The 24,421-nt window shown below is 45.6% G+C and overlaps 1 protein-coding gene across 5 annotated transcripts in view; it reads right to left on the minus strand.

Moving 5' to 3' along the window:
• SEMA5A (semaphorin 5A) overlaps window positions 1-24,421 on the minus strand; it is a gene marked incomplete at its 3' end in the record, with an annotated part of 148,389 nt that overhangs the window by 13,949 nt on the left and 110,019 nt on the right. For all 5 annotated transcript variants that reach the window (XM_083624292.1, XM_083624293.1, XM_083624296.1 and 2 more), the window contains exons 11-18: window positions 19,312-19,519; window positions 17,956-18,073; window positions 15,876-16,057; window positions 15,418-15,561; window positions 11,465-11,612; window positions 7,798-8,023; window positions 2,145-2,354; window positions 730-900 (exon numbers count right to left, since the gene is read on the minus strand). In XM_083624292.1, the coding sequence (XP_083480418.1) occupies window positions 730-900; window positions 2,145-2,354; window positions 7,798-8,023; window positions 11,465-11,612; window positions 15,418-15,561; window positions 15,876-16,057; window positions 17,956-18,073; window positions 19,312-19,519 (1,407 nt within the window). The remainder of the gene's footprint in view (window positions 1-729; window positions 901-2,144; window positions 2,355-7,797; window positions 8,024-11,464; window positions 11,613-15,417; window positions 15,562-15,875; window positions 16,058-17,955; window positions 18,074-19,311; window positions 19,520-24,421) is intronic.

A 24,421-nucleotide genomic window follows, 5' to 3' on the forward strand; every position in this document is an offset into this window, starting at 1 on the left:
AGTCAAAGCCAATCACCAGCTTGGAGGGCTGGGGGCGGGGGATGAATCCAGCTATTCCCTCCTTCAACCAATAACAAGTCATCAAAGAGTACAGTGTACTGACAATTTGTACAATGAAGAGATGCTCACATCCAGCAACAAACAAGGAAGCCACTGCTATGCAGGAGGTCACAGAGTCTGAGGCCCAAATGTGCATATTCTTTTGATTCTTTCTTTGAATAAGCAAGGCAGGCAGCATCTCTTACAAATCCTGTGGCTGCATAGCTGACCTACAGCGAAACCAGGGCTGGCACCACATCTCACATTCAGTATAGGAGGGCTGCTGTCACAAAAGGTACCTCTGTGTCAAGTTCTCATCCAGAAAGAATACGACCACAGACCCTACGACCTGACATCGGCACACAAAGTTTCATGGCCACTTCTTTGCATCACTAGCAGAGGCTCAACGCATGATGTGACAACATCACAATGCAATGTAAATGAGCCCATCTCTATAGGGGGGCACTGAACCTGAGGATGCTCTTTGTGGTGGCAGCTCTTAGTGATGTGTGGGGTCGGTCTAGGACATTGCCGGTATCAAGGCAGAGATTGTTTTACAGCCTGGTGTGGAGACTTGGCACCACCACGGAGCACCTGGGCACCTCAGCCTCACCATTTTCACAGGGTCATGGAGATAAAATGGGGGCAGGGAGCTATTTTGTTCTGCAGAAAAGCAAGAGAATTAATGACCTGGGCATTGCTGTGTATTGCAGAGTGCTTCTTCGGTGTGGAGTCCTAGGCAGATATCACCTCCGTAAGCTGGCGCTGGGTTGCTGCACGAGCGAGTCCTCATATAATGGCCACTTCCACAAGTAGTGGAGCACTTAGACCACGATGACCAGCAGGACCAACCTCCATCAACTGGGAAATGACAAACTACATTGTTTCTTTCCTCTCAATATGGAGATAAATAGTTGAATTAAGAACACAAGAAGAGTTTGGCGGACCAGGGGCCTTTGGGAACCCCATAAGCATGAGGGCTTCAGCACTCTTCCCCCGGTAATTTCCAGCAACTGGTATTCTGTGACATGCCACCTCAGACACTGGAGGTAGTACACCAGGGGTCAGCAAACTTTTTCAGCAGGGGGCTGGTCCACTGTCCCTCAGACACTGGGGGGGGGCATACTGTATTTTGAAAAAATAATAACAAACGAATTCCTATGCCCCACAAATAACCCAGAGATGCATTTTAAATAAAAGGACACATTCTACTCATATAAAAACACGCTGATTCCCAGACCGTCCGCAGGCCGGATTGAGAAGGCCGCATCCGGCCCCTGGGCCTTAGTTTGCCTACCCATGTAGTACAAACTCATCATGGCCAACAGCCAATTAGAATCAAGGGTCATCTAGTTCAGCCCCCTGCAATGAAGGGATCCTCTCCACAGCCACCCCTGGGTGGGCTCAAACCACCAACCTTCCAATTCACAGCCAGATGCACTGACCCACTGAATCATTTTCATTTGTATTTCATAGCCAAACCCCCCATAAGTAATGGCAAGAGTCTCCAAGCAAAGAGTTTCAGGCATTTTTCTAGATTCCAAAAATTCAATGTTTTAAAATAGCCCCTCTAGAAAGAGATCACAATATTTTTATTGATGTAGGACAGAGGGACAAAAGCCCATCCCAATGGTACATTTTCCAAAGTGGAGGATGATGGGCCTAATGGCATCTGACAGAAAAATCAAGGAAATTTGAAGCCCTTTCAAAAGTAACTTTTGTGCATTCTTTCTACATTTCACTTAAAAAAAACACCCCAAAGAAACCACCACCACCAAAACCATCACAATTTAAATAATAAAGCAAAAGGAACAGTACAACAAGTCAGCAATCCAACTGTAAAAATTAATATTTACACAGTGATTAAAAGACAGCAGAGACAACAAAGATACATCTCCTAATTAAAAGTCAATTGAAATAAAATGCTAAGCAGTTAGCTTGCAGTCCTATATACTCTTAGCTTGGAGTAAGTCCCACTGAAGTCAATGAGGCTTACTCCTGCGTAGACATGCATAGGATTACACTATGTGTATAAAATCTCTACTACTGTCCTTAGAAACTTTTTTTTTAAAGAAACCCTTTTGTTCATTTCCTTGGCCACTTACCTGGGCAAGGGAGCATGTTGCATTCCTGGTATTCCTGGGATGGTCCCAGACATGGCAGCCCCCCATACTTTGGCTCAGGGTTGTTGCAAATACGCTTGCGGTTTCGAATGCCTCTGCTGCAATCGCGGCTGCACTGGGACCAGGGAGACCAAGGGGACCAGGCACCATTAATGGTGTGAGCTGAGTGACGCCCAGAATGCAGGAATTCACCTGCAAGAAACGGGTGGCACATGGTACACAAAAATGTGCCTACTAAGGAACACAACGATGGTGTTTTGTTTTTAAAAAAATACTGTTCTGATTTACTTTGAATTCTCCCACCAGTAATTTTACTACTGAGATATTTAAAAAGTGTACACAAAAAATATAATTTGGTATCAAATCTGACTGTAGTGCAAAGCTGACAGTGGCATAGACCCAAAGTGGCCTTGCCAAAGTCATGAAAAACAGCAATCTGGAGGCAATTAAACAGGGCAGGGCTAAATACTGAAAAAACGAACTGAAGCCCAACAAAAGCAGAATAGATATATAAAACTAAAGAGAGTTAATTTTAGTCAAATTGATTCTTTTCCAACAATCTACTGGGCGGAGTATACAACAAATATGGGGACCTGCAAGGCATATTTAATGAACCCAAAGTCCAGTCTACATTTATAATCAATTCTGTGTCCTTTTTGTGAGATATTTCTGATGATTATTTTTGTGTAGCTTGATTTGTGTATGACTCTTATAAAATGTGAAACAAGTTTTATTTTTAAAAAGGTTATTAACAGATTGATTGACTGACTCTCTGCACAACCTACATTAGATAGGTAGGTAGGTAGATACAGTGCTACCTCGAGTTACAAACGCTTCAGGTTACAAACTCCGCTAACCTGGAATAATTACCTCGAGTTGAGAACTTGCCCCAGGATGAGAACGGAAATCATGTGCCGGTGGCGCAGTGGCAGCAGCAAGAGGCCCATTAGCAAAAGAACGCCTCTAGTTAAGAACAGTTTCAGGTTAAGAACAGACCTCTGGAACAAATTAAGTTTGTAACTAGAGGTACCGCTGTAGATAGGAAACCATTTTTTATCACAGCCCTGTATACCTGTTTGCTTAGGGGCAAATCTCATTCCTCTCAGTAAGGTTAAAGGTAAAGGGACCCCTGACCATTAGGTCCAGTCGTGGCCGACTCTAGGGTTGTGCACTCATCTCTCTCTATAGGCCGAGGGAGCCGGCGTTTGTTCGCAGACAGCTTCTGGGTCATGTGGCCAGCATGACTAAGCCGCTTCTGGCGAACCAGAGCAGCACATGGAAACGCCGTTTACCTTCCCGCTGGAGCAGTCCCTATTTATCTATTTGCACATGACGTGCTTTCAAACTGCTAGGTTTGCAGGAGTCATAGCTGTCAAGTGTCCCTTATTTGAAGGGACAGTCCCTTATTCTAGCGCCATGTCCCGCTGCTGTCCCTTATTGATGGATGTCCCTTAAATGTCCCTTAAAATGATGTCCCTTAAATTTCAAAGGAAGCAGCTCCTCTCCCTCCCTCCCTCCCTGCCGGCCAGGGAGGAGGGAGGCTCCAACTGTGTTGCTTGGCTGCGTTGCTCACCCAATAAGAAGTCTAAGAACGACTGGGGGTGGAGCTTGCATGCCTTGTGTGTGGCTAGTTAATGCAAGCTGAGAGGGTTTTTGAATGCTGGACGCCATTTTGTTGCACATGCTGCTGCAAACTTTGCAGTGCAAAGCCAGGCCGGGGAGCCATCTTAAGTTGAGGCTGCATAGGCATTGTGGTGCATGTGATTCAGATTCTATTCAGTTGAACCTCTGGTTACAAAGTTGGTTAGACAGTGTTATCGAAGCTACCCAGCATGAGTTTGACCAGACTGCAGGAGGACAGGAAGACTGGAGTGCCTGGATCAGGTGAGGCTGCAGGTCCCTTATTTTGGCTGCAGGTCCCTTATTTTCAAGGCTGCTGGTCCCTTATTTTCAAATCTGTAAGTTGACAGCTATGGCAGGAGTAAGGTTACTCCTATGTAAGTGTGCATAGAATTGCAGCCTTATGTATCAGATCAACCCCCCCCCCGAACCTCTCTGAATGTATCTGTGGTCTGTACAGCGACATCCCTCCCTCTCATAGGAAACTCCCCCAGGACCAGACTTAGGGTAGCACAGGTGGTTCCCCCACGCAGGGCGCCAAGCTGAGGGGGTGCAAAATTGGGAAGATCCATTTGAGGGTGCCAAATTTTTGTACAGGGTGTCGTATTACGAAAGATAATCAAAGTTCCCACATGACACTTCCCAAAACTGGGCCTCTGAGAAACAAGAGGGAGGTACTGTCTTGTTCAAGGAAACACCAAGATTTGCAAAAGTCAACGTGTTTAAAGGAAAAGGACCCTAAAGATGCAACCCAATAGTCCAGCAGGGACTGAGCTTGCTTCCTGGACAAAGAATGCTGACTGGACAAGGAGAACAAGGGCCTGGCTGGCCGACAGGAAACCTGAACAAGATAAGTCCACAGCATTAGCCTTTTGTTGCAGGCCCCAGTTGTGTGGACATTCACATATAGCAGATAAGAGATGTTCTAAGTATCTCATGAACTTTATCTCAATAATCCGTACAAAAAATCAGCAAGGTAGGCCAATAGTATTTCTCCATATTGTAAATGCTGGATGAAAAGAGTAGCTAGACTGAGACCACCTAGTGAGTTAATGACAGAGGCAAGATTTGAATCTTGGGTTTCTTGGCTCAATCTCCTAACCTGCACACTGGTTCTTTTTTGCTCTCTTCCTTCAATCTTAGAACTACTTTCATTTGCAGACTCTCAACCGTTGCAATTACCAGGCCATTTTTAATTAAGAAAAAAATCAAAGTTAAGGGAGACAATGATAAAAGCCTTTGGATATTTGGGATGCTGCCAGAAAAAGGAGCGTCTGCTATTGTTGTCTCCTGGCCCAGAGTCAAGGATGAGCTGGCGTAATGGACAAGTTGTAACAACATAAGTTTGGTGGAGCCTTAGGAAATGCTGCACAATGGCTACAATGTTGCTGCAGTGAAAGATCTGTCCCTGGGAGATTGTTTAAAAATGGGGCAGGAAGGCACTCAGATGAAGAATGTGGCAAGAAATGGTGCCACAAGCATTTCAAAGCAGCCATATTTCTGCCTTGTACTTAAGCACTAGGTGAGAAGGAATTCCATGTGGGCAAGAGGACAGACTGGAAGCGCTCTGTCTCCTCTGGGCTCAGCTAAGAAACCCAAAGGACTGTCAGAGAAGGAAAGTCCCCTTCTCTGGGCTCCTTTTGGCAACCTATTTATTGAGCATTCATTCTTATTTACTTGCACAAAGCTTTTGCAGAGGTCATATTATATCAAACATTCGTTCTGATTTGTTTGCAGGGAAGTTAAGACGACAATGAGCCACCATCCTGCGCTGCTCACACGGCGGTTATACATCTTCCCATTAATCATTTGTTCATTCCACACTTTTCAGTGCCTGTTTCGAGCAGCAAAAGGGTGCCAGAGAGAGTGCAAACCTATATTTCCCAGAATGTGCTTGGATTCATCCCACAAAATAGTGACAGTCTTGAAGGGGCCTCTGTTTGCAAGCTGCTATACTATATTCTGAATTTTGCTTCACAGACACATCATGCTTCCATTTTCACCAGAAATTCACCTGCCTACCTCTACACACATGCAAACAAGAATCAGAGAGCAAGGGAGCTCTAGCCAACACCTGCATGTGCTGTGGCAAGCTGCACTACAGCAATAAAAAACTGAGGGAAAACAGTGAGGATAGACTAAGCCCATTCACTTCACCTGTCTCAGTCTCTGGCTTTTAATAGCACAAAAAAGTACTACGGCTGTGGCTGATTTCAAAGGAGGGTTTGCTTGAGGGATAACCTGGCTGAATTGCACCTGGCAGTATTGCCACAGCTTCCAAAATGGAAACTACACATTATCTCAGGTTCCCAAACTGAAGGGGAAGCTTGAAATCAGTGGTTGGGGGGCAAAGGGTGATTATTCTTCCTCTCTCCAATCTTCCCAGCTGTTGTCCCCTCAGGCTTATTTAATATTTTGCCATCCAGCAGGAGATATATGATTTTTAAACTCCAGGCAAGGAGCACTGGTGACTCGCCTAGAAATCTTTTTAAAAAGGTAGACTTCATGAAGCTAAGATTAGGTGGACACATGACATGCAACTGACTGACAAGCTACCAAAATACTGGACTGGAACTAGGTACCAAATGCTATTTTGCAGGGATTTGTGGTGGGTGAAGCAGCATGTGAAATAATGGGCTGCACACTCATCAAAGGAAAGGATGATATAAAAAACGGGGGAACTGCCAACTTTTTAGAGGTTAAGATACAAGTTCAAACCAATCTCAGACTTGACAGCTGGGCAGACAGCATTAAGATGAAACTATTAAGGGAAAATATAAAGTATTACTCACAGGGAGCAAAAATCAAATGCATGAGATGGGACATAACTGGAAAAACTTTTAAGTTTGCCAAGAAGGGTTTGGGATAAATAATGAATTACCAGGAGGCTGATGTTGTGGCAAAAATGGAATATGCCACTTTAACTGGGAAGCCCCATCATCTCTGAACTCTGAGAAATTTCAATACGATTCTATGAAGCACTGGCAAATTGGCACACAATGTAAAGTTCTGGGTGCCACAACAGAAAGAAGCAGAAAAAACATTGAAAAAATGAGAGCAATGAAGATGATTAAGGGGAAAAAATCTAGACTGAAAATTGTAAGAATGAAATCAGAAGCCTGGTTATATTTAGCTGCAAGGAAGGAGACTGAAAGTTGAGGTTTCAAATATGTAAAAGATGTCAGGAAATGAGGAAGAGCTATAGCTTTCTACCAGTTTCAACGTTAGGAAAAATGTCCCAATGATAAGAGCTGTTCAGCAATCAATCCAGCTACCTGGGAAGGTTACAGAATCTTCTGTGAGATTTTCAAGGAGAGGCTGAGCAGGCAAGAAGTGCATGATATATTGCATTACGGAAGGGGGCTGGGGAAAGGAAGGCACCAGATTCTGCCCAAAGTTCCTACCGTATATCACCACACTTTGGGACATGGTGCTCCTCCACAGCAGCATTTTCTCCTTTGCCACAGAAAGGAACGGCACCCGTTGACTGTGCAGTGCGCACGGGAGAGATGTATGTGCCACAGGAGTCAATAGCTAATTTACTTTCTTAATCAAAGAGCACAATGTCAAAGGGGAGCCACTAGAGATGGGCAAATTCTGCCACACTACTGATACTGGAATCATCAGTATCTGACAGAGGCAGTATGTTTGATCCTCACCTGAACTTTGTCCTTGAGAACAGCATGTGGTCCCTTAATCAGGATGCGCAGTAACAGATTTCCTGCAGTAGCAGGAAAGGTCTCAGCTGATGACCTTTGAGGACCCTTTTATGCCTAGGGACCCAATTCAGGCTGATGGCAAAGTTGGTGACTTCTTGGGGCGGGGGAGGTTGCTCCTGGACTGACGATATTATTGGACGCACCTCATTATGATCTTCCACAAAGCGTGTCCTGCTTTTGCCCACTGTGGCAATAGGTGCTTTGCTAGTGGTTCTATCAGTACCAACAAAACCAAAGTCACCTCCAGCCATAGCAATGGCAAGAAACCTAAGACTCTGATGCCAATGGCTGCTTACCATCTGTTGAGCATCCGGTGGTCCCGTCGCTGGAACAGTAACGCATTTCAATCCTCTGCCTTCCCACCTCTAACAAACTTGCATCAGGCAGCCGTGCCTTGCAGGTGTATCGGAATCGTTGTTCATAGTGCCCACCGTTGTCAGAGATGTTCACCGGAGTCCATGGGGTCCAAGGAGTTGTCTTTTTCAACTCTGGGCAGGGGCTGGTGTTGCAGCCTTGATACTCCTGAAGGAAAGGGGTTGATTACTTCTATTTAGTGTCTAGCATGGCCCACAAACACCTTGAAACTTTGCATACACTCTCTGGGCCAAAGGGGTTTAGAAATATAATTGTTTAAACATGGAAAATCAGGTTATTTGGGTGCTCCTATACTCACAATGCCTGCATTAATAAAGCACAACCTTACTATAATATTCGTTATGAGACAAACCCAAGAACTAGACTGTAGGATTCCAAGGCAGCAGCTGCTACTTTTGATGATTTTTAGTTGGTTTATTTCTTTATTGGATTTTGTTGTTGTTGTTGCTCCCAGAATAGCTTTTAGAATTTTTCTTGGCACCTGTCTGTCTCGAGGGACAATGGAGTGCATCCCCATTGTGTGTGTGTGTGTGTGTCAAATCACAGCACCTCTGTGGCTGCAGAAACTGGTAACTCATAACTGTTGCCTCCTGTGTTGTTTTTGCTGCATTACCAGCACTGAAGTGACCTCCCTGGGGTGCAAGCCTGGGCAGTGTATATGAAAGTCCTGGGCTGCCCAGACGACAAGACCCTTCTCTTGGCCTCACCGATGTGGTCCAAAGGAAAGCAGAGCAATATGTTTGGCACCAGCTTGGCTGCAGGAATTGCCGGAAGGAGGCGTACAATACGCCATCCAACTGTCTTAGGGACTCCACTCTGAATTTGTGTAGGATTTACTCCTTAGTACTTTAGAATGTGTTTAGAATGCCTCTTACATAACAGAATGGCAGCGAGGCTCTGAAAGGTTGGCTGACTCTTTTCTAGATTCCCACCCCCAAAAAGAGTTGTTTTATTGGGAAACGATGGATGCCACATCTTTCGTAAGCTCAGCCTGCCCCAATCTGGTGCCCTCCAAATGTTGTGGACTACAGTTCTATCAGCTCAGGGTTCTGCTGGCTGGGACTGATGGGATTTGCAGTCCAAAACATCTGCAGGGCACCAGGTTGGCAAAGGCTAGCAAACCACTTTGTTCGAACCAGCAGCCACTGAACCACTCACATTTTACTACAAAGTCTTCTCATTTTTAGGCCCTCGGGTTAATGCTGCTCAGCACATAATCTCTGGCTTTTCCTTCTAAATATACAGTTAGCACGAACAAGCTATAACGCAGCTTCAAACGAGAGTCATAATTACAGCAGCTAAAAAGAGAAGCATTTCCCCCCTTCTACCCTGTGCACTGCCATTGACTTTTCATGGGTAAATGCCAAATCACACCCTTCAATATAAAAAGCCACGGCAGGTCAACACAGGTCTTTGCTTGCGCTGTCTAAGACATTGCGCACTCTCTCTCTCTGACCTTTTTTTTAACCATTCGGAATTAAAGGTTCTCCAAGGAAGATCAAAGTAACCCTTTCCACTCCAAAGACTGAAAGGGCACCATTCCAGAAGCCTGAATCTGCCATTCCCAGAGGCCACTGAGAAGAAGCGAGGGGATCGGGAGCAGGAGACACTGGCTTGAGACCCAGGTTGATCCCAGTTTTATTTATTTAATTTATGGGTCACACTTCAGTAAAACTACAGGGAAAACATGCAAGTGAAACAACAATGAAAACAAGGACACAGAGTAGATCAACACAGCAGTGAAACTCAACAGAGCAGATCAAACAAACATTAACTCCAGCTTGCATCCCATGCTAGAATGCCTGGACAAATGAAAACATCTTTCCCTGGTGCATCACAGTTGGCACCAGTTGAGCCTCCCTAAGGAGGGCATTCCAGAAGCAGGGGGCCATGACCAAAAAGTCCTTCTCCTTGGTAATCACCCAGCTCGCCTCAGGTGCAAAACAGAGCTGGTGCCGAGGTCTCAGGCCACTCCAGATGTTAGAGGGAAGCGTCAGGGCTTTGTGTTGTGCCCTGTAATGGACACGCAGCTACCAGCATTGTTTAAGAGCAGGTTTTGAATCATCAGTCCCAGTTAGTAATCCAGGCTGCATTCCTTGCCCTCACTCCCCTCCAGTGGGACTTTGCAGGGTGGGGGAGTCACTGGAGCAACCACAGCCCAGCTGTTAATCGTGGCTGCTATGGAGGGTGGTGCTGCGGAGAATGACCAGGCCAAATCAATGCCAGATCCTGGCTGATACAGTGATCAGCTCTAGGTTGGTCCCAGTGCCTCACCCAACAGCCAGGAGATCAGCTTAAGAGCCATGGGATCCTGGGCCAGCTCAGCCCCAACCCTCCTCCCCACCCTGGATAACCCCAGCATGTGTCCCTCCTACACAGTTGAGCAGAAAGACATCTCTGCTCAATACACATACACCGTCCAAGACAAAGGAAGTTTGGGTTGTTCTGCCAGCTGCTGCATTGTGTACCAACTGAAGTTTCTAAGAAGTCTTCAAAGGCAGCCCAACAAGCAAGGAATTGCAGTAGTTTAACCCAAGAGGTTTCCACACCTGGTCAACACAGGCCAGGCTCTGACTGTCAGTATACATCTATCTATTTATCTATCTATATATCTGTATCTATAGGTAGGTTGGTTGGTAGGTAGGTAGGTAGGTAGATATTAGGTTTCACCATTACCAGTTTGTGTCAGTATCTCTGTCACAGCTTAGTATGCTACAAAATCACCTCATGAATACATATTAAGGTCATAAAAATATAAAATACCGTAGAATAGAATAGACTTTATTTGCATAGCCAACAGGCCATTGCACCAAAGGACAGACAGAAACAAAAATACATTACGGAAATAGTTATCCTAAAATAATCTCAGTGCTTAAAACTTGGCAGAGGTAATGATAATAATAATAATAAGATCCTAGGCGAGGAATCCAGGTGACGACACTGATGTCATTCAGACAGCAGCTCTCAGACTCATTGCTCTCTCGACAAACCTGGCAACCTTCTCTGTTGTCGAGCTGCTCTGGTCGGCTAGGAGTGAGAACAACTTGGCTTCACAAGAGCGGCCCGGGATGGCAGATAGCAGCGGCGTGATGGTCTCGTCCCTGAGATCTTTATACAGGGAGCAGGACAAGAGAACGTGTGACACAGTCTCCACGTAACCAGCTCCACAGGGGCAGAGCTGGTTCTCGAATGAAATTTTTTGATATCTACCTTCAAGAACAGCTGATGGCAACATATTTGGTCTGGCCAGTGTAAAATACCATATTTTTCGCCCTATAGGACGCACTTTTTCCCCTCCAAAAATGAAGGGGAAATGTGTGTGCATCCTATGGGGCGAATGCAGGCTTTCGCTGAAGCCTGGAGAGTGAGAGGGGTCGGTGCGCACCGACCCCTCCCGCTCTCCAGGCTTCAGGAGAGCCCCACTACCAGCCCCGCAAGCTCGGGGGACAGCGGGTGGGGAAATGTTTTTTCCCCCCTATATTTCCCCCCCCCAAAAAAATCTAGGTGCGTCCTATGGGCTGGTGCGTCCTATAGGGCGAAAAATACGGTATGCATATTCATATTTAGAGCAATTAATGTGTGACTCACCACGCTGCAGCCGGAACAGTCAGGGCCATTCTCACAGGTTCTGTGGCGGGCCTGGATCCCGCCTCCACACTGGGATGTACAACGTTCCCAGGCACCCCAGCCAGTCCAGAACATGTGTGGAGAGCACAGCAGGTGCTCATTGCAATACCTGTGAGAAGGGAAGCAAAAGAGAAAAGAAACAGTATACCTGGTCACAGCTATTTGCATTATTTAAGAACAGGGTTTAGTGCTTTCACTATCAAGAAGGTACACATACATTTCTGAAGACCATTGTGAAGCCGAATATGATTGTGGTCTTACCATAATATTTTGTGGTAATATATAGGACTGGTCTCTGCCTCAAAAAGGTTACATTCAGAATTTTGAAAAAAAGGGCAAGATGGAGGATGGGGAGACGAATTGTAACAATAAGAGATGCATGTGAACAAGTGTGAGTAAAAGAACCTACATACACACATGGTGGGACTGTCGTCTTTTGAGAAAACACTGTGTAGTTATTTTACATATTTTATGTGCCATAACAAGGAACTTATTACCACATGTACCAGTGGTACAGTGGTACCTCGGGTTACATACGCTTCAGGTTACATACGCTTCAGGTTACAGACTCCGCTAACCCAGAAATAGTGCTTCAGGTTAAGAACTTTGCTTCAGGATAAGAACAGAAATCGCGTGGCGGTGGCAGCGGGAGGCTCCATTAGCTAAAGTGGTGCTTCAGGTTAAGAACAGTTTCAGGTTAAGAACGGACCTCTGGAACGAATTAAGTACGTAACCAGAGGTACCACTATATTCCTGTCAGGATATATTCAAGAGACCGTGACCCATCTTGATTTAGTTCAATTTTTGCTGGTAGCAGCTAAGATCTGACTTGCTAGATTTTTGAAACATGCAAATAGACCAACAATTTTAAAAGGTTGTCTGAGTTCTAGGCTAATGCAGCTATGGAAAAGAGGGAGTCTGTTCCGCTGTCAAACAGCTCTTACTGTCAGAAAGTTCTTCCTGATGTTTAGTCAGAATCTCATGTCTTGTAACTTGAATCCATTGGTTCAAGTCCTACCCTCCAAAGCAGGGGAAAACAAACTTGCTCCATTGTCTATGTGACAGCCCTTGAGATATTTGAAGATGGCTATCATATCTCCTCTCAGTCTCCTCTTTACAGGCTAAACATACACAAGTCCCTCCACCGTTCCTCGTAAGGCTTTGTTTCCAGAACCTTTATCATCTGGATTGCACACATTCCAGCTTGTCAAAATTGACTATGAAAGCCTTTTCAGTTGTGGATTTTTCAGCTGCCAAAGTTTTTGCTGCTGTTTTTTTCCTGCTTTTTTCTATGTATTGTTGTTTGTTGTATGGCTTTTATTGTAAAGCATTGTTCTTTTCTCCTGGTGCTATGCTATGCTTTATTTTCTTATAGTTTTGTAAGTTGCTTAGATACTTTTTCTGTAGCAACCAACTTATAAAAATTAATAACATGATACCTGTCAGATGCGGGTGGTGGTTGCTCGTGAGTAACCAGGCAGGACTCCAACCTGTCTTTTACAGGTTTTATTGGTGCAAACTATTTACAGTGCAGAACCAACAAGTTCATGTCCGTCTTAGTCACTTGCAGGATCTGGGAGTGGCCTCTTCTGGCTTCTCCCCAACATAAGAACTTAGTCACCCCAAATCTCCTCCTCCCCTCCTTGCGTTTCACCCCCCTGCGCAGGCTGGGCGATGGAAGTGGCGTGTCTGCCTCCTGGCCAGCCGGGCTAGGTGAGGCGCTTGGGCTCTCAGCAGCATCTTCGAGCCTTCTCCGAGCCTTCTCCTTGCTTGGCTGCCCCCTTCCCTCTCTGCTCCACTGGAGGTGTGGCTTTCCCCACCGCTGGACGAGGAGCTGCTCCTCAGAAGCCTCATAGGCTCTCTGTATTCCCCTGCCTCCCTCCCCTGTTCCGATGGCAGTCCCCTGACAATACCCAACCAAAAATTGCCCCATATCAAGCACTACACGTTCAAGGATATTGTCCCTACTGGCAGTTATGGAACTTCTCTCTCTCTCTCTCTCTCTCTCTCTCTCTCTCTCTCACACACACACACACACACACACAAGCACAGCAGACAACTCAAGCCCAGTACATGCACAGGACTCTCGACTGCAGCCAGAGAGTTTGTAAAAACTGCTTTGCTTTTAATAAAACAAAACGAGTCATGAAGCCAACTTCACATTTTCCTCCCAGTCAGAATGAGCCACGGCACACATGTTAAATTGCTGCACCAAGCAGACAAGCCCCAGAAGCCTCCAAGTCTCATTGTGGGGGTGAATCTGCTGGAACGCAGGATTTTGAGCAAAGTCTGATTAATCCTCTTTCTGGAAGCATTTCAAGCTAGCAGGAAGTGCTTTTCCCTAGCTGCTCTTCCCCTGCCTGTTAATTTCTTCTTTTCTCAGGACCCAGAGGGCTTATGTTTTGCAGCGATTCTGCAAAACAAGCAATGCAAGGGTTTTAGATCTGTGAAACTGGAGACCTCTGCACTGACCCTGCGTCTGGAAGTGATGAGGGCAGAAGTGAGAGGGTGACATGGAAAAATTGCCAGGCCAGTGACATGACCCTTGATGCATCGACTGAGGCCACAGTCAATCTCCCCAAAGATAGCAATTGCTATTTGAAGGTGTGGAAGGGAGAGGGGGAGGAGCGACAGATGATTAAAAACACGTACACAAGCTGGTCCCTTCCCCCCAGCGACTCCAAACTCAAGCTTGTTTCCTGGAAAAGAATTCATTGTGCTCACACAGACTTCATATTTCCCTCCATAGAATGGGAACAGATGCTCGTTCTTATGGTGACTGAGCACCTCACAAACGCAACACCAGCACACTTACAGCAATACTGGCGGTATTTGGTGATGTAGCTTAGTAATAGTTATGATGAGGCAAAAGGAATTAACTACAGCAATTATCTCCACGTGTCCCAGGGCTGGGAGAAGGCTGGCAGTGACCTGCTCCCTTGCCACACCATTTACTTGCATGAGCAGTTTTTGCTTCTTTCACAGCGGTCTGGCTAGTTGCATTCTGCTTTTCATTCCACAGAACTTAGAAGATACCATCAAAGATAAAAGCCTGCTCTTTTCCAGGCAGCCTGACCCTTGGCTCCCCTCCTTGGTCATTATACCGGTGGGAAGTTTCAGACTGCGCCCAGGAAAGCCCTGGAGCTTCTGAGAGCTCAGCAAGAGTGGACAGCCTCCCCAAAGGGCAGCTCTTCCTGCATTATTACAGATCTTCCCTTGCAAAGCACATCTGCAAGGAAGCCTTGGGTGTGTTCTGGGTTGCTTCCCCTGAAAACATGCTCCAGAAGATTTTGCAATGCCCCAGATTTTTGTTTCAGATGTGCTGGGGTCCGGAAGCAGACAGGTCAAGTTGTAAAGAGTATCCTGACAGCAGGAAATTTTAAAACCTCTGCTTTAAAGTGTGATGGAGCCTGTGTGGTGGAAGCATGAGGAACCCCAGCTCTGCCAAGCTGGAAGAGGTGAGCTTTATATAGCAATTAAAATACTTTTTAAGAATAGTCTGCTTTAATGTAACATAGATTGTTAGGCAGCTACAACCTTGAAAGCATTCTCTGGAGCTTTACAGAGCCTTAGAATACTCAGTGAAGAAATCAAAAACCAGCTGGCTAACAATCCAGTGCAGAGATCATACACTTTCCCCTGAATTGCAGGTTTCGAAGGCAGTCCTGTGCCAGGCTAAAGGCACTGCAGGGAGAGGCAGAACTATGTGGCAATGCTGATTTGGGGAGATCCCAACTAAGTGAAAACTGCAACTGAATTTTCCCCCCTCAGTAACAATAAGGATGCTACAAGCAGAAATAGCAGAAATTGGAGGAGCAAAGGCTGATTGACACAAAGGAGGAGAAATGAAAGAGGTTGATAGAATCAAGGAGACACCTAAAGGTTAAGTCAATGACGAGGAGAAAGCAGCTTACCTTTCTTCCCGGTTCTGTCCCACACACACACGGCCTCCATGCCGAGGGCTTGGGTTGGTGCAAGAGCGCTGGCGGACTTGGAAGCCTATCCCACAGGAAGTGCTGCAAGGGGACCAAGATGTCCAAGGAGTCCAGCCTCCATTTCTAGAAGAATAAGGGAGCAGAACTCTGAACCTACGTGGGAAACAGCTGTTTGGAAGGGATTGCGGAAATCTGGACTGAGGGGAAAGGACAGGCAAGGAAACAGTTAAGCACCCCTTTCTCCCACTACTCCAGTGATTTTTTCTTTAAAAAATTACATCCTATACACGTCCATAGTTGACATTTTAAGGTTTATACCTAAAAGATCCTACATTTACACCTAAAACATGTATGGAGTGGCCCAAAGTGCGACATCAATACCCATTTGCAGAAAAGTTCCCCACCCCTTCAGGTCCCCTCCTCTTTCTTTGGCTCACCTGGAGCAGTTGGCCACTTCTAGACTTGGCCCTTCACACTGCCGTCCTCCACATTTTGGAACTGGCCTGTCACACGAGCGTCTTCTGCAGAGGCAAAAGCCCACACTGGAGCCGTCCACGTGGGAGCAAGACTTCCACTCTGACCAGGCTCCAAAATGGCCATCCACAGTCAGATTCCTTACCTAGAAAGCAAAAGGCAAAAAGACAAGCTCTGGTTGCCATAGTTAAGGTAACAATCACAGCAGTCATGGAGCTCAGCTCTTGCTGAATTATACTGCTTTCATATGCTTGAATATTTCTCATTAAAAAAAACAAAAAACACTTCTGCATTTCAAAAATTAGCATGCCTGGGGGAAAAGGGTTTATTTCCCTGATGTGACAGCTTTCCATACGCAGGGAGTTTTTGCATATGGGGGAAATTTAAACATGGGACTTCCTCACTTTCATCATGAAGTGATACAGTCCTATGAGGACTGTACTATGATGCGATTCTGCTGGCAATGTGTGTCAATCGCTGTCATTTTACCATTTCCTCAAAATTCTAGACCAAAAGGCTTTCTCCATCTTTTCTACAAAAGGAGAAATTATCTCATTGCACACAATACATTTTTCATTATGCATGTTGAGTATTTTTGCCTCTTCAAGACCCAGCATGTACAACTGTAGCTGCTGGATCATGGCCACAGTGTGCCTAGAACTTATTACCAGCTGTCTCACATACCAGCTGTCTCTTAGCAGAGGCAGCCAGTGTTCATCAAGCCATTCAACACCCTGAACAGCTGTGCGATATGCAGCAATCTGCAGATACTATGATTGTGTATCAAAAAGACTGGCTTCCTGCTGCCATCAACATTACCTTAGGTTCTTCGGGGAAATTGTTCAGTTCACAGTTTTGCAATTCAGTTCATACATATAGACCAGAAATAAATTGAAGTAGATACTCGGTGCATTGAGTTGAAACACAGTCTTAAAAATAAATAGGCTGAAAGTAGACAGCCATTTTAAGTGTTGTGGAAGCTGTTTCAATACACAATCTCTACCTTAAAAAACAAACACCTTGGAAGGCAGTGAATGCATGTCAGAAACCCTTCAACCACCCAACAGCATGCCTGTCTCCCTTCATCGATAGTCCACTAGCTGTAATCATTGATGATATATGATTATGTGAATGACATTGGTCACCAGTGCAACATACCTCAAGCTTAGAGAAAAGCAGCATATCCAACTAGCATTGACACAGATAAAAGGCTATCATGCAGTGCAAAGGTGTAAGAATGAAAGAAAATTAGTCTGGACTCAACAAACCCATCAGGCAGATCACCGGGAGCAAGTGTGACATTACCAAGTCCCATGAGCAAGTTAAACAAGGCTGGGAGCAACAGGCTCAAGAGTCCTCCAGCCTTCCTCCCATTTGCCTGGCCTGGCATTCCTGCCTCTCCAACCCACAGCCCTCCGGGGCCAGCTTACAGCATCACTTGTCACTGGGGCCCCATGGGAGGCTTTCTGGCAGTCTTCCTCTTTATCAACCTCTCCTTTCACGGAGCCCCTTCTCCTCAGACTCGGGCTCGCCTACCTAACTTGCTAGATTTTGACTGCTCAGCCCCCTACTTCCTGTCTGAACTCTTCTGCCTCAAGACTCCCTTCTTCCCACTCTGCTCCAAACCTGCATTTCCCTGAGTGCCCTGCAGCACAGCCTTGGATTCCTTCCCATTTCCTGCCAACAGCACACATCTCTTGGGATGTCCCAAACCCTGTGCGAGGCTCCCGCAGCCAGCCTGACGTTCCACTTCTCTGCAACAACTGCAATTGCCAGCATCCTACAGTTGCAACAGACGGATCTTCTCTTGTTATGCATGTGAGACTGTTGGTGGGTAACTTAATGACTCAGACATACAAATCATGCTGCGTAACAGCTTGCAGAGGAAAGAAGAAAGGTTCAGCGTGTAGCTCAGATCAGAGAGACAAAAAGGCTTGAACTGACATTATTTGTGCATAATCACTTCCTTGACCCAAATACTCAGACTTACTTCTGCGGGAATCACTTGGACTCAGGGAAAAGAAGAATCTGAATTGAACTTACTGGACACAATGAGATGCTTTGCTCCCACTGACTCATACTCAGGCTTTCTTCCAGTGGTGTGCACTTCTTGAGCACCAGGTCCCAGCCGCAGTAAGGATCCTGGGATCCAACACATGCGCTGGAAACACAAACCCAAAACATCAGACTGCAGTATAATCGTGTACCAGGAAGGGCTTCACGTGGGTCCACGCTCAAGAAGGCCTGTGCTATAGAGGGGCACAGAGGACTTGTCAACCTGGGAAGGGAGCCCATCTAGAAGAAGGAAAACTCTGATCCTAAATCTCTGCTGCCTTGTGACTATATTCATTCATGAGAAAGGCTTTGGGAGTAGACCCTGAGGAAAAACCTGTACCACCTGCCTTGTGGGACACATTAAGGAGAAGAAAAGGCTCAGGAGTGAACCCTGCACAAATCCAGAGTGGAGTCCTGAAGGCAGCTGGGTGGCGCCTTGTACACCCCCTTCCGGCAACTCCTGCAGCCAAGCTGGGGCCAAGCCTTTTGCTCTGCTTCCGTCTGGACATCAGCAAGGCTGAGAGAGGGGTCTTGTCATCTGGGCAGCCCAGGACCTCCATACATGCTGCCCAGCCTTGCACCCCCAAGGTCACTTCAGTGCTGCTAACACAGCAGTTTGACTTTACCCCCGGAGGAGCACTCCATTGTCCCTCGAGACAGATGGATACCAACAACCTGTGCTTGAGAAAGAGCTGCTGTTTCTAGCAAAAGACCTATCACACGTGACAAGTAGGGCAGAGTAGGAGGGAGAATTCTAGCCCTTCCCCAACTCTCCTCCCCATTCCAGAGAGGTCTCAGAGGTTGAATTTCCCTACAGATAATCTCCATTTGTTGGAGCAATTAATAGTTTTCTGGAGATGTTCTACTTTGTCCCAAAAGGAAAAGCACTGTAGATTATATTACTGAGATTAGATAATTATTAAACCCTTTAATTGGAATATTAAACAACTAAAGCTTCAGCTGATTAATTGATAGGAGGCTATTTTGGATGGGTGCAATGGACCTCAACTGTCCTTGAGCACATGTGCAAACCAGAGAAACTGTGGCAACCATGCACATACCACAACTACATGCACATACCACACCACTTTCTCCTCAGCTAGCAGTAAGTCTTTATTTTTTTTGTTTTGTTTTTCCCCAAAACTCTTTATTTTATGGGGGTTGATCTTCATAGATAATGCATCTTGGAGGAACCCCAACCCCCATTCAATTAATAGATTAAGTGGAAGTTGAATAATCAACTAAAATTCTTTAGGATTGGCTGGTGGCCCCAACAGTAAAGCGTTTTTACAAATCCCTGATATCTTTGAATTGTGCACTTCTCACAGTCAGCCAGCCAGATACCTGTGTGTTTTGTAAAACAGACATCTCTTCAGTGGGATCTTCACCACACTTCTCTGAAGGCCCACATACAGAGCACTCTGGCTGTGTAAAATCTGCAGACTCCTGATGGGCTCCCACTGCTTCTTTGGGAATATGTCAATCTCCTCCAGCAAGCAGCTGCTCGATGTTTGATTAACTGGAGCAAGTACTTTCTTAATAGTGCCATGATCTGTAACGGCAAGAGAAGGGAGTTATTTCTGAAAACAATGATGCAAGTAGAGGATGCATGCATTCCTTGCAACTCAAAGGAGACCTACGTTGAATGAAACCAACTGACACTGAATTGGCCAAATGGCCCATCTTGCAAGGTGTTGTGTAATCTGACTGGAAACAGCTCTCCAGGATTTGGACTTTTAGGCAGATTTCACTCCCAGTTCTGCGGCTTACCAGTGCTAATTTAAGATGGATGGAGATGATGGGAGCCATAATCCAACAACATCTGGGGATCCAAGGTTGAAGAACACTGTTTCAGGTGATCTAGCAGTGAATTATTGCATCCTCACATATGCAATAATTGCTGCGCTGCGCAGGAGTGTAACTGTGCTCCAGAGCACTGATTGGCAACTAGTTTCAACCCAGGGCCTCTTAGAAGAAGGGATGGGCAATGGCTGACCAGGGTAGTGCCCCAACTGGACAACCAGTAAATCTCACTCCTATGGCCACTATTCGATCCTTATTCTCCTCTTGCCTTAGGCTTCCAGCTGCTGATCCATGGGGTGGTGAACCTGCAGCACGGGTGCCACAAGTGATACTGGTATCATAGAATTGTAGAGTTCCAACTATAGGGTTGGAAGGGACCCCAAGGGTCATCTAGTCCAACCCTCTGCAACACAGGAATCTTTTGCCCAATGTGGGGCTCGAACCCAAGACCCTGAGATTAAGAGTCTCTTGCCCCACTGGCTGAGCTATCCCAGCTGGAGGGAGGGCTGTGACAGAATCAGACCTGCACTTCTGCCTGCCTCTCCTGATGGATGCTCTCTAGATCAACAGACTACAGGCAAAATCACCTCAAGGCATTGAAATGATTCAGTGTACACTAAAGTATGCGTTAGAATGCCGCTCTCCCACCCTTTGGACCGGCAGAACACTTGACCAAAAGGTTAATCACAACTCTTGTTTGGAGTTCCTCTGGGCAGCCAGCCACTTTCCCTTCATACAAAACAAGACCAGGAATGCAATACCATGTGCAGAGAGACCCCTGAACTGTGCAACGGACTCCTGTTTGCTCCTCCCGTGGCACAAGGGCAGCCAGCCATTCTAGGGAAGGGAGGCCTGAGAGCATCTCCTGTCCAGCGCCTCTTGTTGCCCAGTTAGGCCTGCAATTGTTGGATAAAATACCATGGGAATGATCCAGTCCAGTGAACAGGGACATAGACATAGATTAACTCCCACTCTTCTCTTTCCCAGCGCTTCCTTTGTATTGTGCGGAGGCCTAGATACCTAAGCTTAAGTCAAGGAAACATTCTGTTTGTTCTAATATCCCATTCTGTTCATTTCTGTTTCTGTAATTATTACCATAGATCATATTCTGTCTGGGGCTTGGAGGGAAAGCTGCACTTTTTATGATTTTTCGATCGCTCAGATATGCTATCCTTAGAGTATTACAAAGGAAAGGTTAATTTAAAATTAAATCAAAATGTAACACTGTGAAGATTAAATCTTCGTCATGAAAATGCAACAGGTCTGGGCTGGAAGCAAAGTCATGAAGAAACACTGGAGTTCAGAGCCAGGGATTTTAGCAGCAGCCACAAAAAGGCGCAAGGTGCACGATATCTAAAAGCGGAAGGCAGGATGGGAGGCATTCAGACCAAAAGTGTCCAGAGTTAGAAAGCATCTTCTTGACTTTTCCTCTGTATTAAATGTCTGGTAAGCTTTTGTCAACAGACCAATGAAGGTAGATGCTGTGGGGGTTTCTAGCTCTGAAAAATGTACCTTTCTTTTTCTTCTTCTTCTTAATAATAATAATAATAATAATTTTTTATTTGTATCCCGCCCTCCCCTGCTGGAGCTGGGCTCAGAGCGGCTAACATCATATTAATAACACAATATACATAAAAACAAGCAATCAATTGATTAAAATGCATCCCAAAATTAATTCAAATAAATTAAAATTAAAATCAAACTAAACAAATGGCAGTCCTCAGGTTAAATTGAAAGCGGTTAATTCTCACCAGGACCAACTGTTTCCACTGATATTATAAGGACCTGTGAGCGGGCTGGGAAACCTCCTTCGTGCTTGTTCTTATACAAAGAGAAAATGAGTCAGACTGAACCCTGACCAAGGCCTGGCAGAACAGCTCTGTCTTGCAGGCCCTGCGAAAAGATGTCAAATCTCGCAGGGCCCTGGTCTCTTTTGAGTGAGTGTTCCACCAGGCCGGGGCCATGACTGAAAAGGCGCTGGCTCTGGTTGAGGCCAGTCTGACCACCCTGGGGCCCAGGATCTTCAGGGTGTTGTTATTAGCAGACCGTAGGGTCCTCCGTGGGACATACCAGGAGAGGCAGTCCCGTAGGTATGAGGGTCCTAGGCCGTATAGGGCAGGCTTCCTCAACCTCGGCCCTCCAGATGTTTTTGGCCTACAACTCTCATGATCCCTAGCTAGCAGGACCAGTGGTCAGGGATGGTGGGAATTGTAGTCTCAAAACATCTGGAGGGCCGAGGTTGAGGAAGCCTGGTATAGAATCATAGAATCATAGAATCAGGACTTCCGGGTTAGCGCGATCGGCTAATGGCGTATTCCCTCCGAGCTCCGGAGGGAATCGGCTGCGCAGGAGCTGGGTCTGGCCGCTGCGGCGACGCGGGGACCCTCAGAAATCACAGGCGCTGAAGCCTGTGAACCTGGTGACTCGGCGGGCACCATTTGCGCCCACCCGACCTGCGAAGGAGCCTTTTTAAAGGCTTCGGAACGGGGGACGGGGTGAGCGGCGCAGTGCTGAGAGTCGACTGCTCCTCCTGCGGAGTGAAGCCGCATGCCATGGTCGGAGAGCGCTGACTTCTTGTGAACAATTGGATTCTAAAAGTAACAACCCGTGAGTAGTACGGAAATTGGACTTGTAAAGGAAATTTTTTTGTTGAATTTGGCACGATCGGGGAAGGTGCAAACAGGAAGTCCGCCTCCCCGTCTTGTAAATAATTTAAAGCAAGGACTAGTTAACTAAGGTTGAGAGAATTTCTTTTTCTTCATTGGGTAAAAGATATTAATTTCACGATTTGGCAGTATAAGCATAAATAACTTTATTGGAGGATAAGAGCTAATTTTGAGAGCTGAAGTGCCACCCCCCCGGACCCGGGAGTGATCTGTGAGAGAGCCTGTTGAGGAGATATAGAAGAGTTTGACAGCTGTCAAAATTAGCTGTCAAGAAGGAAAAAGAGAACTTTGTTTCTGCTGTCTCTGCTGGAAATATTTGTTGCAATTTGGTTATATTTTGTTGAAAACAAGGAAGAACTGTTACAAACTAACTTGACTTTTGGATTTGAACTGGAAAGAATACTAAGTTACCAAAATCCCTCTAGAGGGGGATTTGGGACATTACAAGAATGGCTGGAGGAGGGAAAATTCAAGCTGGGCTGGACAGAGCTTTTGTTCTCTTGGGAAAGTTACAAGGCCAAATGGATGTTTTGGCTACAAATGTTGCAACTCTGAACTTAACAGTAAATAATATCATTGAATTTGATAAGGACTTGACTCAGGAAGCCCATGCAGCTGGACAAAAAGAGAAACTTGAGAGTTTTGAGAGTGTGGAGAAGGAGACATATGTTGTTTCTGAAGAAAAGGAAGGAGGAGCTGTAATTTTGCAGATGACAAAGGAGAGCCAGAGGCCTGACATGATGGTTACAAAGGAAAATAAGAAATCGAGCCAGAGGCCTGACATGATGGTCACAAAGGAAAATAAGTACTGGATGATGAAAATCTGGTTTGAATTGGAGATTGAAGAATGGAGAGATCTCCTTATGTGGAGATCTGAAGACCTATGGATTATAAATTTGATCAAGGTGGAAGTTGGAGCTTTCGGGACAATTGGACTTAAAAGGAGCAAGAAACAAGATTCGGGCTCCACTTTTAAGTATGGAGGTCTGGCTGGAAGAAACATGGACCTTATGGGGACAGAGCTTCTCCGAGATCTGGTGTTTAATACTAAAGACTATCAAAAAAACCGGCAGAGAGGAATTGAGAGAGAATTAAGAGCCTCGGGTGTGAGGTCTCCAGGTTGATAGTAGAGTAAGACTGATGGACATCTGTTGGGGATCGAAACCGGGAAAGGGGGTGGTGGGGTTTGGGAATCCAAACGGTGTATAATTATAATCTGTTTTTTTTCCAGGTGGAAAAATCTAAATTAGAAACAGAAGTGCTAGAACCTAAAACTAAAATTATGTCAAAAATGTATAACTTGCTGCTGAAATGGAATACACAGGATGAAACGGTTAAGTCAGCCATGATTAAATGGGCACAAGATCTTGGACACAACATCATGTTTGCTGACTGGGAACAGTTATGGACCACAGGTATGAAATTTACGGCATGTAATGCCTTAAGAGAGAATATTATGAAAATGATATACAGGTGGTACATGACCCCAGTCAAGCTTGCAAAAATATATCACCTGCCCGATAATAAATGCTGGAAATGTAAGGATGTTGAAGGTACATTCTTTCACCTTTGGTGGACGTGCCCAAAGATTAAGGCTTTCTGGGAAATGATTTATAATGAAATGAAAAAGGTATTTAAGTATACCTTCTTGAAAAAACCAGAGGCTTTTCTCTTGGGCATAGTCAGCCATTTGGTGCCAAAGAAGGACAGAACTTTTTTTATGTATGCTACAACGGCAGCAAGAATACTTATAGCAAAGCACTGGAAGACTCAAGATCTACCCACTCTGGAAGAATGGCAGATGAAGTTGATTGACTGTATGGGACTGGCAGAAATGACCGGCAGAATCCGCGACCAGGGAGAAAAGTCAGCAGAAGAAGATTGGAAGAAATTTAAGGACAGAAATACTATAAAATTAATGAACTTTGAAAAGATGTTAGTTTGAGCTTTGGTGGTCTCTAGCTGTTATGATAAAGATAATGGGG

The sequence above is a fragment of the Podarcis filfolensis genome (genome assembly GCF_964270895.1).
Source record: "Podarcis filfolensis genome assembly, chromosome: 7".
Taxonomy (NCBI): Eukaryota; Metazoa; Chordata; class Lepidosauria; order Squamata; family Lacertidae; genus Podarcis; species Podarcis filfolensis.